The sequence below is a fragment of the Lissotriton vulgaris genome, chromosome 4_1, assembly GCF_964263255.1.
Source record: "Lissotriton vulgaris chromosome 4_1, aLisVul1.2, whole genome shotgun sequence".
In the NCBI taxonomy this organism is placed as follows: Eukaryota; Metazoa; Chordata; class Amphibia; order Caudata; family Salamandridae; genus Lissotriton; species Lissotriton vulgaris.
Window position 1 is genome coordinate 921,078,543 of NC_141691.1, and position 14,886 is coordinate 921,093,428.

The following is a 14,886-nucleotide window of genomic DNA, read 5'->3' on the forward strand; positions in this document are numbered from 1 at the left end:
TGCCACTGGATTCAAGCAAGCCTAGCTGAAGACGGCTGTAATGCCAGAAACCGGTCCTAGGAAGCTTGTTTCCGGTCCAGGGAAGGCATGGCATGGCTTGGCAGTTCGGCCTGGTCTGTTCCCATGAGGCACAGGGTCAGACTGATTTGCATATGGCCATGTCTGAACTGGGGTGGCAGAGTGGGCTAAAGAACGTTGATGGATTAAACCCAGATCTGTTGACTGGGCGTGAGTGTTTGATTGGTTCAGATGCTCCATCCATCACCACCCCCTTTTTTACTGCTTTGTTCGCCATAATTTGGTAGAGTATGCTCAGATGTGAGTCTCTTGCTCACTTTGCCACTGGAATCAAGCAAGCCTGGCTGAAGGCGGCTGTAATGCCAGAAACCAATCCTAGGAAGCTTGTTTCCGGTCGAGGGAAGGCATGGCTTGGCAGTTCGGACTAGACTGTTCCCATGAGGCACAGGGTCAGACTGATTTGCATATGGCCATGTCTGAACTGGGGTGGCAGAGTGGGCTAAAGAACGGGGATGGATTAAACCCAGATCTGTTGACTGGGTGTGAGTGTTTGATTGGTTCAGATGCTCCGTCCATCACCACCACCCCCTTTTGTACCGCTTTGATTGTAAGTTCAACACCTAGGTACTCCAGAGTTTCGTATTCCGTGGATTTTAATCTGGTAAATTGTATTCCTTCTTTGTGAATAATAGCTAGGCCGCCACCTCTTTTGATCTGTCTGTCGTGTCTAATGATGTTGTAGCCTGGGGGGGTGAGAAGGTCAAGGATGGGGGTAGAATGGTCATTGAGCCATGATTCTGTGAGGAATGCAATGTTTATTTCCTCCACGACTAAAACTTCAGCAATATCTGTGGCGTGTTAAATTGCTGATCTGCAGTTGAGGAGCATGCAAGCTAGGAAAGGGGGTGGGGCTCAGTGTTGGTATGTTCTGTATCTATAGACTTGTATAGATTAGGGGGTCTTGGCGAGTTGGCAGGTCTAGGGATTCTGTTTGTGCTCACTAAAACAGGGATAGCAGAAGGGGCCGTGTTCTGGCTTGTTGGGTACGAGTCGTTGATCTCCTCTGCTTCACGTGCTGAGATAGGGCAGAGAGTCCGGCTAGGTCGGTGAGCCTGCTTCCTCATCGGGATGGTGGGCCAAGGTGTACCAGGCAGGTTCATGGACGAGGTTGTAAGGCAGCCCTGATTGTGTGAGCAATTTGGTTTAATCTGGTAGGAGAGGTCTTGTTGAAGGAGTAGGATATCTCCCGCTAGGGAGTCGATTTTCTGCTCCATTCGGGTCAGTAAGTGGGTAAGTGCGCTGCAAGGGCATAATGCCTTCACATGTATCCTCAAATCCTATTTAATAAAACATAACTTGAGTCTGTTGAAATACTGTTTTAAAAAGTGTTCTTAGATGTCCCTAAAGTGATGTTTTAAGGGTCTGAAATGTAAAAATAATGAACATATTCGAGAACCAGCGTTTAAGTACATTTTTTGCGTCTTGGAAGTAGACAATTGTGTTCAAAGTTTTATAGGAGAACTATTAGTGTCATACGGAACACCTGGCTGTCCAATGGATACATTTTATGAACATTATGGAGGGTAAAAATAAAGAAATACTGATCAAATATATATTTCTTCCATCAGTGTTGCCACTTTCGTCTCCAAGTGGTGCTGAAGACCACCAAATCAAAAACACGGTAAGTCCCTCCTTTCAAAATAAGCCTTACTTAATCTATTCTACGTGGCAATGCAAAATCCTAAACCATACTGTAATGGGTTGCACAGGTTGTGTATTTTTTGGAAGGGGTCAATATTAAAGTTGAGAATAGATTTGTGATACTGTCTGTCCTAACACTCCTGATTTAAAAAAAAGTCCTGACATTGCTGTTGAGTTTTGAGAGAAATGTTTTTTTTTTTAAGTCTGGCATAAGCCAATACCTTTTGATTTTAGTAAAATCATATGTATAATACCTACTGATAAGGGGCTTCAGCCAGCCTTCCTCATCCATTGGTCTATTATTGTCATTCACATTTTCCTTTCTCACACTACAGCTTACAGCATGGGGCACGAGGTTAGCCCCCTGCAACCATTGGCTAACTTCACTTTGATGCCATTCTGCTTCTTAGTGAGGAACACACTGCACACAAAGTAGTTCCTTCAGTACCAGGGGGTCCTGGACCCTCTGAACGAAGGTTCATGAGGCAATGATTGATAATTTCTTCTAAATGACTAGTATTGGACCAGGTGAGCCAGCAGGTTCACCTTCAGCCAGTTTTCAATCTGATCTTGTATGCTGTTGATATGCAGGCACTCCACCTCATTCTGCACCACCATGGGTGCCCAAGGGACGTAAAAACCGGTCTCTCTCTTTAGCAGACCACACTCAATGTTGCTGATACCCCATTGCTGTGGTTTATTGGAGAGTGTCTGTTCAGCACTCACGTGCCGTCTCTACTGAGACTACCTTGTACACCATTTCCTGTGTCGTCCAGTTTGGAGGCCCAAACCCTCTCCCGCTGCTGGGGTCCTTGACACAGCTCCTTGTCCATACTTAAGAATAATCCCGTAATTCTCCCTGGAGTCCATGGGGGATTTCTGGCCTTGAGGCCCCATCTCTTGAAGGTTGTCTGAGGACAGATACTTCTCTGAGGGATGAGTCAAATGTGACTCCAGCATGTTGGCCCACTCTGACGGGTTAGATCAATCTGACACAAGTAGCCTTTAAAAAATGCAAAGTAAAGTGTAAGGGAGAGCAGAACACAATATTTATTTTAATGTTGTCGGCTTTCCTGGACTCAACAAGAACAATATTCCTATTAGAGGCTCCTGTTCCCCCTTAAGCCTTCCAGTTACAAACTGTCAGTGAATGACGTGACGCAAGCGATGGGCTACTGAGAGGCTTTCACATGTCTAAACTCTGGGAAAAAGTTAAAGCAGAAGGCACCATTTCAGATTGTATATATGCCACCGGTCACTGTCAAAAACTCGAGAGGATCAGAATGTTCCGCAGAGTAAGTTAAAGTTGCTTAATTTATTGACCAATAATATGCACCCCCAACACAACACAGGATTGCCATGTCTGTGCTCCCTGAGATCCTGGCAGCAACTGACATAAGGGGCACTGTCAGAACCCCGAGAGCATCAGAACGTTCCGTTCCATTCTGCCTTCATTGCAACACTCTACCTTACTTACCACAGCTGTCTACAGGTGTCACCTCATCGGCGCCTAATTATATGGGGATGTGCAGAATCGTGTTGCTAAGTTTGACATGTACCTGTTGATGCGAAATAAACTGTAAAAGTTGTTTACAACATTTGTAAGCAAATTAAAGCAAACCTGTTTTCTAGGATGCCATTTTTAGGTCAACGCCAAGATCGGATGCGCGTTCAAAGAGAGGCGGAGGCAATGCAACTAAGATGAAGTATTCAGGGCCAGTGCTCCCAGGTGTTTCACCGTTATTGACACCACGAGAATCCACTATGAAGAGCAGTACAGGTATGTTGTTTGATTTAAAAAATTCCATTCGGAGATCTATTTTCCCCTAAAGTTATGTGAGGCATAATGCTTTGCTAGAATGTCCACAGTATCCTCAATATAAATGTGTGTGTAACGACTGATCTTCACTCAGGCTAAAAGCAGCAGTGGTCACCAGAGTACCTAGCTAGGAACTATTGCCAAGCCTCAGTATTGCCATCCTGTTTATCACTTGTGATGCCCTAGCATACCCACTTTACATGATGTGACCAGCAAATTCAATATGAACAGGCCTAACATGGTTAGTGCCTTCGTAGTATCATAACCCCATATGGCTACTTCTAAGCATAATTTAGCAGATTCAGGAAATAGCAGGTCTATACATTAAATGTCTATTGCTGAATTGCGCAGCATCCCTTCCTTAGAAAGAAATGGCTGTTTAGCTATTCTCAGTGCCTAATTTGTTTTGGTGTTTTTCGGTGCCCTGTACTGTCCTTTATTTGTAAACACTGTTAAATATTTGACAAACCACCACATGGTGGCGCTGTGTGTGTATTTTTAAGCAGTATTCATTAGTAACACATTAAACTATGTACTATAAGTTTTTTTTAAATTGTAAACTTGAACTTAAACATGCATTTAAAGCGTGAAGTGGGTTGTGCCCGCTGCAGTGGACCAATGAGCAATACCTCGAGTCCTGACAATTGTTTTTGTTTTTTTTAAAAATAGATTTAGCACTGATTATTCTCAACCACAGCCCATGCCTGTTTAAATGATGAGCAATGCCATCTCTATTCTCGAGACCTGGAGTAGACTCTTATCAAGGCTGGTTTGCAGCCAACCCGCGTGACCTTTGACCTGAGAGTTCCGTCACACAGCTTCTCACGCTACGGCCATAAACTGGGTTTTCTAGCATCTGATTGCAATTTTTTTCTCATATTTACAAGTTTGGCCACACTTAAATCCCGATTAGACAAAATGAGTATAGCAACTAATCTTTCAAATCAATTCACATGTCAAAATCGTAGCCTTTGCTGTAAGCTTCCCTTTTAACATTGGAGCAATATAAACAACAAGAATGTGAGCTTAGAGTTGAGCATGATGCTAACTTTATTACAGTGTCTAAAACGACACACTGTACTATAAAGAGATTAGAGTTTACCAGGCAGCATACAATACAAAAGAATAAATAAAAACAGGCTCTGTCATAGAGTTCATGACCGCTTGCTACAACAGTATACTCTGAGAAATCTTATGACCCTAAAGATGAAGCCATATTACCCAATCTATGATTCTGTAGTTAGTGTGGCTGTGTTTGTGTCTGGTACGTTTAATGTTTGTACGCACAGCTATTCTCAACTATTTTTTCTACAAAGAGTCTAGCTATTCAGGCACATTGACCTCTGTTTTTTCAAGTTCAGTAGAACTAAGATGGAAGGCTGGCTGCTTCATTGTAAAACTGCGGGGGCAATGTGGTGCGCACACATACTCGCCCATCCTTAAGCACACGTGCACCCACATACCCCACCCACACATTCACAAGCTCAGCACATACACATACATTAATACGTATACACACTGACTCACCCAAGCAATCAATGGAGCACTTACCTGGGGACCTGAGGGCGGCAAGAGGGAGAACAACGGTGCTCCTGATTGAGCTGGATGTTTAGGGTAGACAACAGAAAGATGAAGATCGCACCGCTCCTCTCATTGGCTATTCCTAAATGGGGATAAATAAAGGGGGATGATTAGTGTGCATTGAGACCTAATGGCTCTCTGGGAGGGAGGGCGTGTGGTGTGGGAGCAGGATACAACCCCCCTTGTTGCATTTGAGTGTCACCTGCGGAAGTAGAGAATGTGCTAAGACTTAGTCTTGCCATGTATCTGTTCATGATTTCCAGCCGTCTTTTTACCAAAGCAGTCCCAACTGATAGGCCTCTTTTTGGCAGATGTGATTGTTACTGCCTGATTATTTTCTAGAAATCAGTTCTGGTTAAGGATTGGAGATATATTTTTGTATTCGAGGAGAGTTTGCAGGTGGTAGTAAGCTCATTTGAGTCTTCTGCGACCTACCTCCCAGTTTTAGAAATGGCTGGCTAACGTGTAGCTGTCCCTCACCTATTCATAACATTCTGTTTATGTAATCTGGTTTCAGGCATCCTTCATGTACTGAATACATACTATGGGTAGCACCTTAGACTTGAGATGCTCATACTGGTGCATCAGTGTCCTCTATGTTAGGACGCCCCTTGCTCCTTGGAACTAGGTTCCCACAAATTTTTGAATGCCTAACAAAATAAATCTTAAGGTCTCTCACATTCACACACAAACAATGAAGGAGGCACATGAGCCCATCAAGCTGTCCTACCTGCTTTGGAACCGTCCTCCTTAAAGGTATTGCACACAGATCATTACAGCAGTCACCCAGGTTAACTATCTCTTTAGGCCTGCCACCAGTAACCTGCACGTGACCGTTTCTGTAGCATATGTGCATCTCACTGATTGACAGCTTTCATCAAGATTTCCTCAGGCACTGGGATGGAGCTGAAGAACTTCAAAAATGCTTAATTTTCACAATATCCCCCTTCCTTCCAACACCCAAAGCAATTGCTTTCAAAGCCAGTTGCTCGAACCACCTCCGCTTCTGTTAGGTATATCGCAGTGATGGTTAGGAAATCACAGATGAGTGCCATCTAACCCCACCCTCCTATAGATGCGGCCCTTGGCACTGGCAGGACCTGACCCATATAAAGCCATAAGCTTCCATTTATGGAGTTGTCTTTACTACTGATTTGCTTACACCACTGGCCTTGTAATGTTCTGACTTGGCACTAATTAGGAAGTTTAATGAATGTGGAACAGAATGATGCTTGGACTGAAGAGCAAGGTTGAGAAGGTTTCTTAATTTTGCTCTACAGCAACCTTGGACTATTCAATTGACCTGTTTTGTCACAGTTCCAATGGCAAGTTAAGAAAACATACTCTTGCCTTTTCTTGTGTTGTTAAAGCAAAGTAACATGTTTTGTGATAGTATGCTCTTTACAGCTGTATGCCTCCACACAGGGAGGAGTATCCATCCAGGAGATCAGCAGGCATCCGATGATGACCTGATGGATGGGCCATCTTCTCCAAACGACTCGGAAACCTTTGAAGATGTTCCTAAGGTAATATGTAATACATAATAAAGAAGTCCTTATCCTGTCTGCTCCGCTCCAGTTTTGCCTTGACTGTATCTTTTTCTACCATGGTCTTACCATCCGAACCGTGATGTTGTTGACTTGTCTACGTCACTTCTACTAAGCTGCTTTCTGCATCTCAACTCTTTAGTGTCCCCTTTTCCTGCATTGTACTCAACCCTGCATTCAATCTTTTACATGGTTGTTTCCAATGACTGAAACTGCCGTAAGGCAAGCGTTGCCTCTGACTTTATTGTGCCCCTTTTGGTTTCAAGCATAAAGAATTTAATCTCCTTCCATCTGTTCTCTAATGTTACCCTGTGATTTCCTTTAACCTTGTTTTGCATATTTTTATAGCATAAAATTTAGGTTCAAAAGCACTTCAATAATGAAGTCAATAAGATGAAAAAAACACAAACTTCACTTTGAACCAAATTGAAGAGGAAGTGATGGGCTCCTCCCTCTGAATCACAGTAAACATATTTTAATGTTTTTTTATTGTTTTGGTGTGGGGTGTCAGTCTTACTAAGGTATGTTTTTATTTTTCCAATTGAGAAGTGATCTGTTATGAAACATTTGAAAGGACATCAGTAATACCATAGTGTTAGATTTGGGGGTCTCTAGTTGGCACAGGTAGGTACTTGTGACAAATAGGGACCCTTGCCTCTAGTCAGGGTAAAGGGGTACACTCCTAAAATAACCCCTGCTCACCCCCTTGGTAGCTTGGCATGAGCAGACAGGCTTATCCCAGGGGCAGTGTGTAAAGCATTTGTGACCACATACAGCAACAACACTGCAGATGGACACCACACAATTGTATATTAAAAATACATATTCTTTATATAGACCTAACACAAGACCACAAACGACAAAAATCCATAATACTGTACTTAAAATGGTAGTTTTCGCTTAGTTCTGTTCAGTTCTTAAAATGCGACACTTTAAGTCAATGTACCTTAGGATGCGTGACGTTTCCACAATGAAAGTGTTGCAGCAATGGAAATGCCGCAAAGTTCAGTGCAAAGAAATAGACGTGACGATCTTCCAGATGTGGCACTCTTCTCTGATGTTGCGAGAAGTCTCGGCCCGATGCGTCAGCTGCAGCGGCGATGCCCTTGTTCAGGGATGCTGCATCGGCGGCTTTGGCAGCGACACTCTTCTCCCTCAAAGTGAGGCGCTTCCGCTTGATGCAACAACTGCAGCGGCGACACCCTTGTTCAGAGATACGACAACAGCGGCTGCAACATGCTTCTTCTTCGGTGCGAGACGCTTCTCTCAATGTGGTGCAATGCATCAGCTACATCAGCGACATCCTTGTTCAGAAATGGGTCGGCAGCGGCTGTGCCGGCGACACACTTCTTCTTCGGTGCAAGACGCTTCTCTCGATGCGGTGCAATGCGTCAGCTACAGCGGTGACACCCTTGTTCAGAGATGCAGCGGCTGCCACGGCGACTCGCTTCTTCCTCTTAAGTCACACTTCCAGCTCCTTGCGACACGCAGTCCCTCAGAAGGCCCAAAGCAGCAGCAGGACCTTCCCAAGAAACTCTGGGGAGCTGGGGGTTGAAGTCTGTTGTCCCTGAGACTTCAGCAGGAGGCAAGCTCTGTTTCAAGCCCTTGGAGATCCTTACAAGTTGATGAAAGTACATAAAGTCCCTTTCTCCTCTCTTTGGCAGTCAGGCAACCACTGTATGCCAATCCCCCAAGCAGCACTTCAGCTTAGGGATAGTCGCTCCTCAGTTTCCTCTGGTTCCACTCCTCAGCAAAGGTTTCTTCTTGTTGTCCAAAAGTGATCTAATTTCTTGGGATCAGGGTCCCAATATTTATAACCCAAAACCCTTTGTCCTCTGAAGCAAGACCAAACCAGTTCTGGAGCACTCTGTTGACAAGACAACTTCTTTCCTTTCACAGTGCAGGACAGAAACATCAGACCCGCCACAGGAGGTGGAGCCAGCATTGTGAAGGAAAAGCACAGCCCTGGAGCATTTTGTTAACATGATACCTTCTCTTCTATCACAGTGCAGGACAGAGACATCAGCCGCACCACAGGAGGTGGAGCCAAAATTGTGGAAGGCAGGCACAGCCCTATTCGGGCCCAGGTGCAACTCCTCCTACCCATCTCAATGCAGATCTCTCTATTCGCAACTGGGCTGACTCATTCTCTCTCCTGGAATCCCCCTGCCCTGTCACTCAATGTCCAGACAAGGAATACACACCTAGCAGAGGCAAGCTTGGATAGTTAGAAAAGAAAATACCTACTTTGTAAAAGTGGTATTTTCAAACACAGAATGTTAAAATCAACTTCTCTACGAATTTCTACCATGTTCCCATAGTCAGTTAGGATTATAAAATGGAGTAATCTACTGCCCATTCTGGCCTATAGAGAACAGGTATCCTTGCAATAGTGAAAAATGAAAATGGCTGTAATTCACTATTAGGACATGCCACACACACATCAGGGCTTGTCCTACCTTATACTTACAATGCACCCTGCCCTTGGGCCTACCATAGGGGTGTCTGATATGAAGAAAAGGGAAGGTTTAGGGACTGGCAAGTGGGTGCACGTGCTTAGTCAACATGGCAGTACCAGACTGCACACAGGCTCTTCAATGGCAGGCCTTAGACACACTTCTACAGGCTGCTCCTCTGGGTGGCACAACCAGTGCTGCAAGCCCACCAGCAGCATTTGGTTTACAAGCCCTGGACACACGCAGTGCACTGTACTAGGGTCTGACAGTAAATCAAATAGGTCAATCATGGAGTCATTAATCCATATGTTAATTTGCAATAGGAAGAGCATATGCACTTTAGCACTGATCAGCAGTGGTAACGTACCCAGAGTCAGTTTCAGTTCAGTTTGGAAAGCTTTATTCGATCATTAAAAACAATCATAAAAGCACATAAAAACACAACAAGTTTAACATGACAATAAAATAGGGGGACATCAATCATGGGCAATGACCATTGGTTAATTAATAGAAAAGACCATGCTTTTCCTAGCAGCCACAGATTTCAGGATATATACAGCTGTAAAAAAACACACATCAGGTTCATCAAGTACAAATAGCAGCCTCATAGCAGAATTAACCTACGACACAGAGTATTTTTAAAAAAAGTGGTTTAAGATAAGCAATACGGAAGTACAAGTACAGAGGGCAAATAAACAAAAAGTGCACAGTACTTTGCTTCGTGCTCCCATCACATGGGCAGAAAACAGAGGGATGTTTTTTTATACAGGGGAAGGCCACCAAATCGTGTACAATACCTATTCTTAACCTAGTGAGGACTTACCGATGAGAGGGCCAAGTGACCTCCTTTAAATACTTTGGAAAGCCAGAACTAACCAAGTTGTTATCATAATAAAATTGATGGGTTAAGAGCTGGGTTGAGGCGTCACCACGTCGTTTGGCTTTTTCCCCCAGATATGTATGTTTTAGCTCCTTCTTGGGAATATCAATTGCACTGGCTGGATCTTCTAAAACGTTCAGGTCAAATATATCTTTAAAAGAGGTTACCACGTAATTAAGCCAGGGGATCAAGGAGCATTTCTCCAAACGGAGACAATCATTAATGATTCTCCTTGTGAAGCCTGTTTCCTCCTTGGCCCATATCGATCGCTAGGCTAGTAGGTGTCTTAGTCCAATGAGGTCTGTTAAATACTCCAATCTTACTTCCTGGTGTGTCAGCCCAGTAGAGGGAGATGTTGGGAGGCAGAGGAGTTTTTTTTTAAATTTATTTTCCTCTACTTGCAGATCCCCATGAGGACAAGTGGCCCCAAACTCCAGAAACATAAAAAGCTACTGAGACACATCTATGACGATATATATGCAACATGTCATGTACACGTCTACTACCCAGTTTGGAAGCAAATTTAAAAATGCCAAAGGCACTTTTGCCCATCTTAGCTCTGACGTTAAAAATCTCCTGTGTCCACATGCCACTACTGCTAAAGGTAATGTTCAGGTAGCAGAATTTATCTACTACCTGAATTGTTTGCTCTTCGATCTGGAAAGATCTTAATTTCCTTACTTTTTTTCCACAGGACATAATAAACGTTTTGGAATTGATCTTCAATTTCCTGCCCCTAATGAAATCTGAAAATCTATCCATAAGTCTCTGTAAGCCTAAAGGTGTTCTTGATAAAAGGACCGTATTGTCTGCATAGAGCAGCACAGGAATTGCTTGGCCCGCAGCTTGCGGTGCATCAGAATTAACCAATTTCAAATCCGTGTCAATAGCATTGATAAAAAGGGAGAAAAGGAGAGGGCCAAGGACACAGCTCTGCCTGATACCAGACTTGACATCAATATTATTTGTGCATTTCCCCGCTTGACCAAAACGTATCCAAGCCGATAGCTTAGTGTACATTCTAGCCAAAAAGTGAATGATTGCAGCAGGGGCGCCCAAATCTAATAGGGTGGTCCACAGTAAAGCGTGGTCTACCAGGTCAAAGGCGCTGGACAGATCAGCAAAGCAGAGTAACAATGAACCCTGCTTCGCCCGTGTATAATTCCCTATAATAAGATCAAGGTTAATACACTGCTCAATGGTACCGAGGCCCTTACGGAACCCATATTGAGAATGCACCAGGATACCATTACCCTCTGCCCACTCCTCTAAGTGCACCAAAAGTACCCTGCTCATTATTTTCAGTGATGAGTCTGGCAGGGAGATAGGTCGATAATTTTTAGCCTCACTTCTATCTCCCTTCTTAAATATTGGAATAATTATAGACTCACCCCAGGTTGAGGGGATGCTTTCTATAGTTGCCGCATTAAAAACCTTGGACAAAAAGGGGCCCCAGAGCGAAGGATCTTCTTTATACAGATCAATCGGTACCCCATCTGGCCCTGGGGCTTTCCCTCCCTTACTACTCTGGATAGCATTATCCACCTCTTGAACTGTAATTTTAAGGGGTAGAGCTGGGCCACAGACCTCGATCCCGGGGCCTAAGATGTCTCCACCCCCCGGGTCAAATATGCTGGAAAAGTGCAAAACCCAATTTTCCTCACTAACCTGAGCTGTTAGGACGGGAAAATCCTCTTGCTTAAGGGAGGGGATATTCACAGTGACCCAGAAGAGCTTACTGTTATGAGCTCTACCGCCTTAGCAAGGTTGTCCCAGGCTTCCTCGCGAAGTTCTTGCTTCCTACGTTTGAGGTGATCTTTGTAAATTGCCCTGAGATTAATAATAGTTCCCTTGTCCCTGGGCCTTTTAGATAACGCCTTTTTCAATTCGCGTAGGGACTTAGTACAGGCCCCATCGAACCACCCTATGTTGTCCCTCTTTCTGTTGACCTTGGTGGATGTTAAAATTTGTTTGGTTAACTCATTAATTTTTTTTAAACCAGCAAGGATACAGACAGCACCTGCATAATCATCAAGGCAGCTGTCCAACACTTGGATACTGGCAGGCCACAATTTTTATCAGGAGCTTTTCTGAATTATCCCAACACCATTTAATCCTAGTGCCATTCGGCCTGCACGGAACTATGCTATCAACAATCATATGGGCAACAAGATTTTTTTTACCCCAGATAAAGAGAGACATAGTAATGCAGTTATGGTCACTAAGGACCAGGTCTAGGACAATCGGTATGTTACAAATGGGGATAATGCTCTCTGAAATCAACAAATGGTCGATTACAGTGGCAGAATTCCTGCCAGTAAAGGTCGGGACAGAGTTACCCTCGCTATCTTTTGCCAGCTGGGATATAACCAAATCATATTTAATCAAAAGTAAATTCAGAGACTCTCCATATGGGCAGTGAATAAAATGAGCACAGTCCCCCCCTTTGTCCCCATTGAATCCACAAACATTCAAAAATAAGAAAGGACACATAGCAATGCCCCAAATAATGACAAAAGGAGCACGATTGGACCCATATAAGTTATCAAGTGCAAGATCTAATGCATTAACTACTGAGGAGCTAGAGGAATCAAACACATTATTATAATGATTGATCAAAAGGACGTTACGGCCATCACTGTGCTGCAGATTTGTTCCAGTTTGGCCTCTAGGGGGTATAATAAGGATTTAAAAAGGGCACCCAGATATTCAATAGACAAATCGATGGGAGGCTGGGCCTGCAAGTGAGTACCAGAATCGGGTACAGTTAAATCAACAGTCCCATTTGCAGTTTCTACCGGTACAACAGTGGGCCTAGCTGATGAATTATTACCACTCTGATGTTTAGCTATTTTAGCCTTTCTTCCATCTTTTTTATTGTACACACGTTTCCTTTTAGGAATTGCCCCTTCCTTGCGCCCTTGTTCCAGGGTATTAGTAACAATTTCCACAGTAACAGTAGGATTAGTACCATGATTGTCAAGGAGTGAATTAATCTCTGGCAAAATGTCGTTGACCAAAATGTCCAAGTCCTGCGAATCGTGTTCATCCACTCCATTAGAAACGTCTGTTTCCCCAGTACAAGTCACAAGTAAAGCTGGAACCAAGTTCCTATCGGGGGTTTTAACGTTTGCAATTGCTCCCAAAGAAGATCTCTTAGTAGTAGAGATTTCCTGCGATTATCGCTTTTCCAAAACAGAAATTTCAGTTTCAATTAATGAATTGGCTCTGATTAAGAATTTCTCCATACCTCCCGCTATAGAGCCACCAGCCAGGGTTGATCTGCTCCTTATCTCGTGGCCAGACATGGTCCACACAGTTGATCCTAAGTGGGCCGCAAGAGGAGCAAAAAATAAAACCAAGGGAAAGGGCCCGGTCTGGTCACGGAAGGGGCAGGACTAAAATAGCGAAGGACGGGGCGGGAAGAGGACCAGCTGCGGCTAATGACCCGCCGCGCTGCTGGCTGGTCCTTGCAGTCCCGCAAACCTCATGGTCCTAGGCGCCTCCTCCCGGTCCCGTGCACTCTCCCAACGAGGCACTACAAAATACTGGCAGGCGAGCGGCACCCGGGGGCCGCGAGGTAGGTGGTAGGGCGAGCAAAGAGGTCCAGGTACGCCCTAACAACTCCAGCAATCAATCATGTGACTCTTCTACAAGTTACCGCGCTCTGCTCCCCCTCCGCACAGCACTGACTGCTGTTCTTGATATTCCTCCGACTCCTCTCACCTCGCACACCTCCGTTTCTTGCTGCCGCGCAGTTCTCTGAGAGCCGGAGCCCAAACCCAAGCCTGCGATGCGTACCCAGAGTCATAAAACAGCCAACAACAGGTCAGAAAAAATAGAGGAGGAAGGCAAAAAGTTTAGGGATGACCCTGCAAAAATGGCCAAGTCCAGCACATAGTGTATGTGTGTGGACACATTAGTACCACAAGGTAATAATGTGTCCACATAAGGTACATTAGGTAGTCCCAGGGCGTTTTTGCTGAGCAACTGGTTGGATTATGTTGATAGTAGGATGTAATCCTCTGGTTGAGCAAGTCTCTTCTTTCCCTTACCTTGCAGGATCTATGGAAATACCCTAGTTGCAAGACATTAATTTGTCACCATAAATTTAATTAAGGTTTTTGCAGTGGTAATCAGTCATTTTGATGAAGTTCTAAAACGAAGAAAGTCAGTCTGACCGAGACAGGCTGAAAACCTTTTTAGTTTTAAAGAAAAGTTAAAATGTAGAAATACTATTTCCACAAGAATGTCTGTAGAAAAATAAATGTTTATTTTAACAGACAGCATGTTAAAGAAGTAGGAAGGGAAAAGAGGGTAGATATCCAGGGGGAGAAGGGGTGCAAGAGGAAATAGTAATGGAACTGTTTTTGGTTTTTTTTAAAGGGAGGGGGAATAAGGAGTTTGGAGGAAAAATTAAGTAAAACCGGAGTTGAGTCAAGGGTTTGTATGGAAAAATAATGTAGTGTGGGTGATGGAGTAAGGGATTTGAAAAAAAGGAGTGAAGCAGGAGTGTGGTTTTGTGTAAGAAAATGCCCATTTTGCATGGTTAGTCCCACTTTTTGCTAGATTTTGTTTGCTGGTACAAGGATTTGAAAACTGGGGCACTACCGTCCAGGGCATATGACCAGACCCCTAAACGTGTATAGTTGGCTAATTTCTGATTGGCATATTTAACTTACCTGTATATCTCTAGTATAGGGTGCCTTGTGTACCCAGGGCCCATAAGTTAAATGGTACCAGTGAACTGTCACACTTATTGTGCCACCACTAAAGTGGCACGGTCAAACAGTACTCTGGGGTTTCCACAGCAGCCTAACATGACAGGTTTAAAACTGGTATTTTTATCTGTTAAAATCACCCTTTCAACCGCCTTATACCTTC

General features: G+C 44.0%; 1 protein-coding gene across 1 annotated transcript in view; it reads left to right on the forward strand.

Moving 5' to 3' along the window:
• The window catches only part of SYCP2L (synaptonemal complex protein 2 like), a 1,791,741-nt gene that overhangs the window by 1,301,016 nt on the left and 475,839 nt on the right, over window positions 1–14,886 (forward strand). The window contains exons 29-31 of the mRNA XM_086966882.1: window positions 1,647–1,699; window positions 3,352–3,499; window positions 6,545–6,645. Coding sequence (XP_086823008.1) covers window positions 1,647–1,699; window positions 3,352–3,499; window positions 6,545–6,645 — 302 coding nt within the window. The remainder of the gene's footprint in view (window positions 1–1,646; window positions 1,700–3,351; window positions 3,500–6,544; window positions 6,646–14,886) is intronic.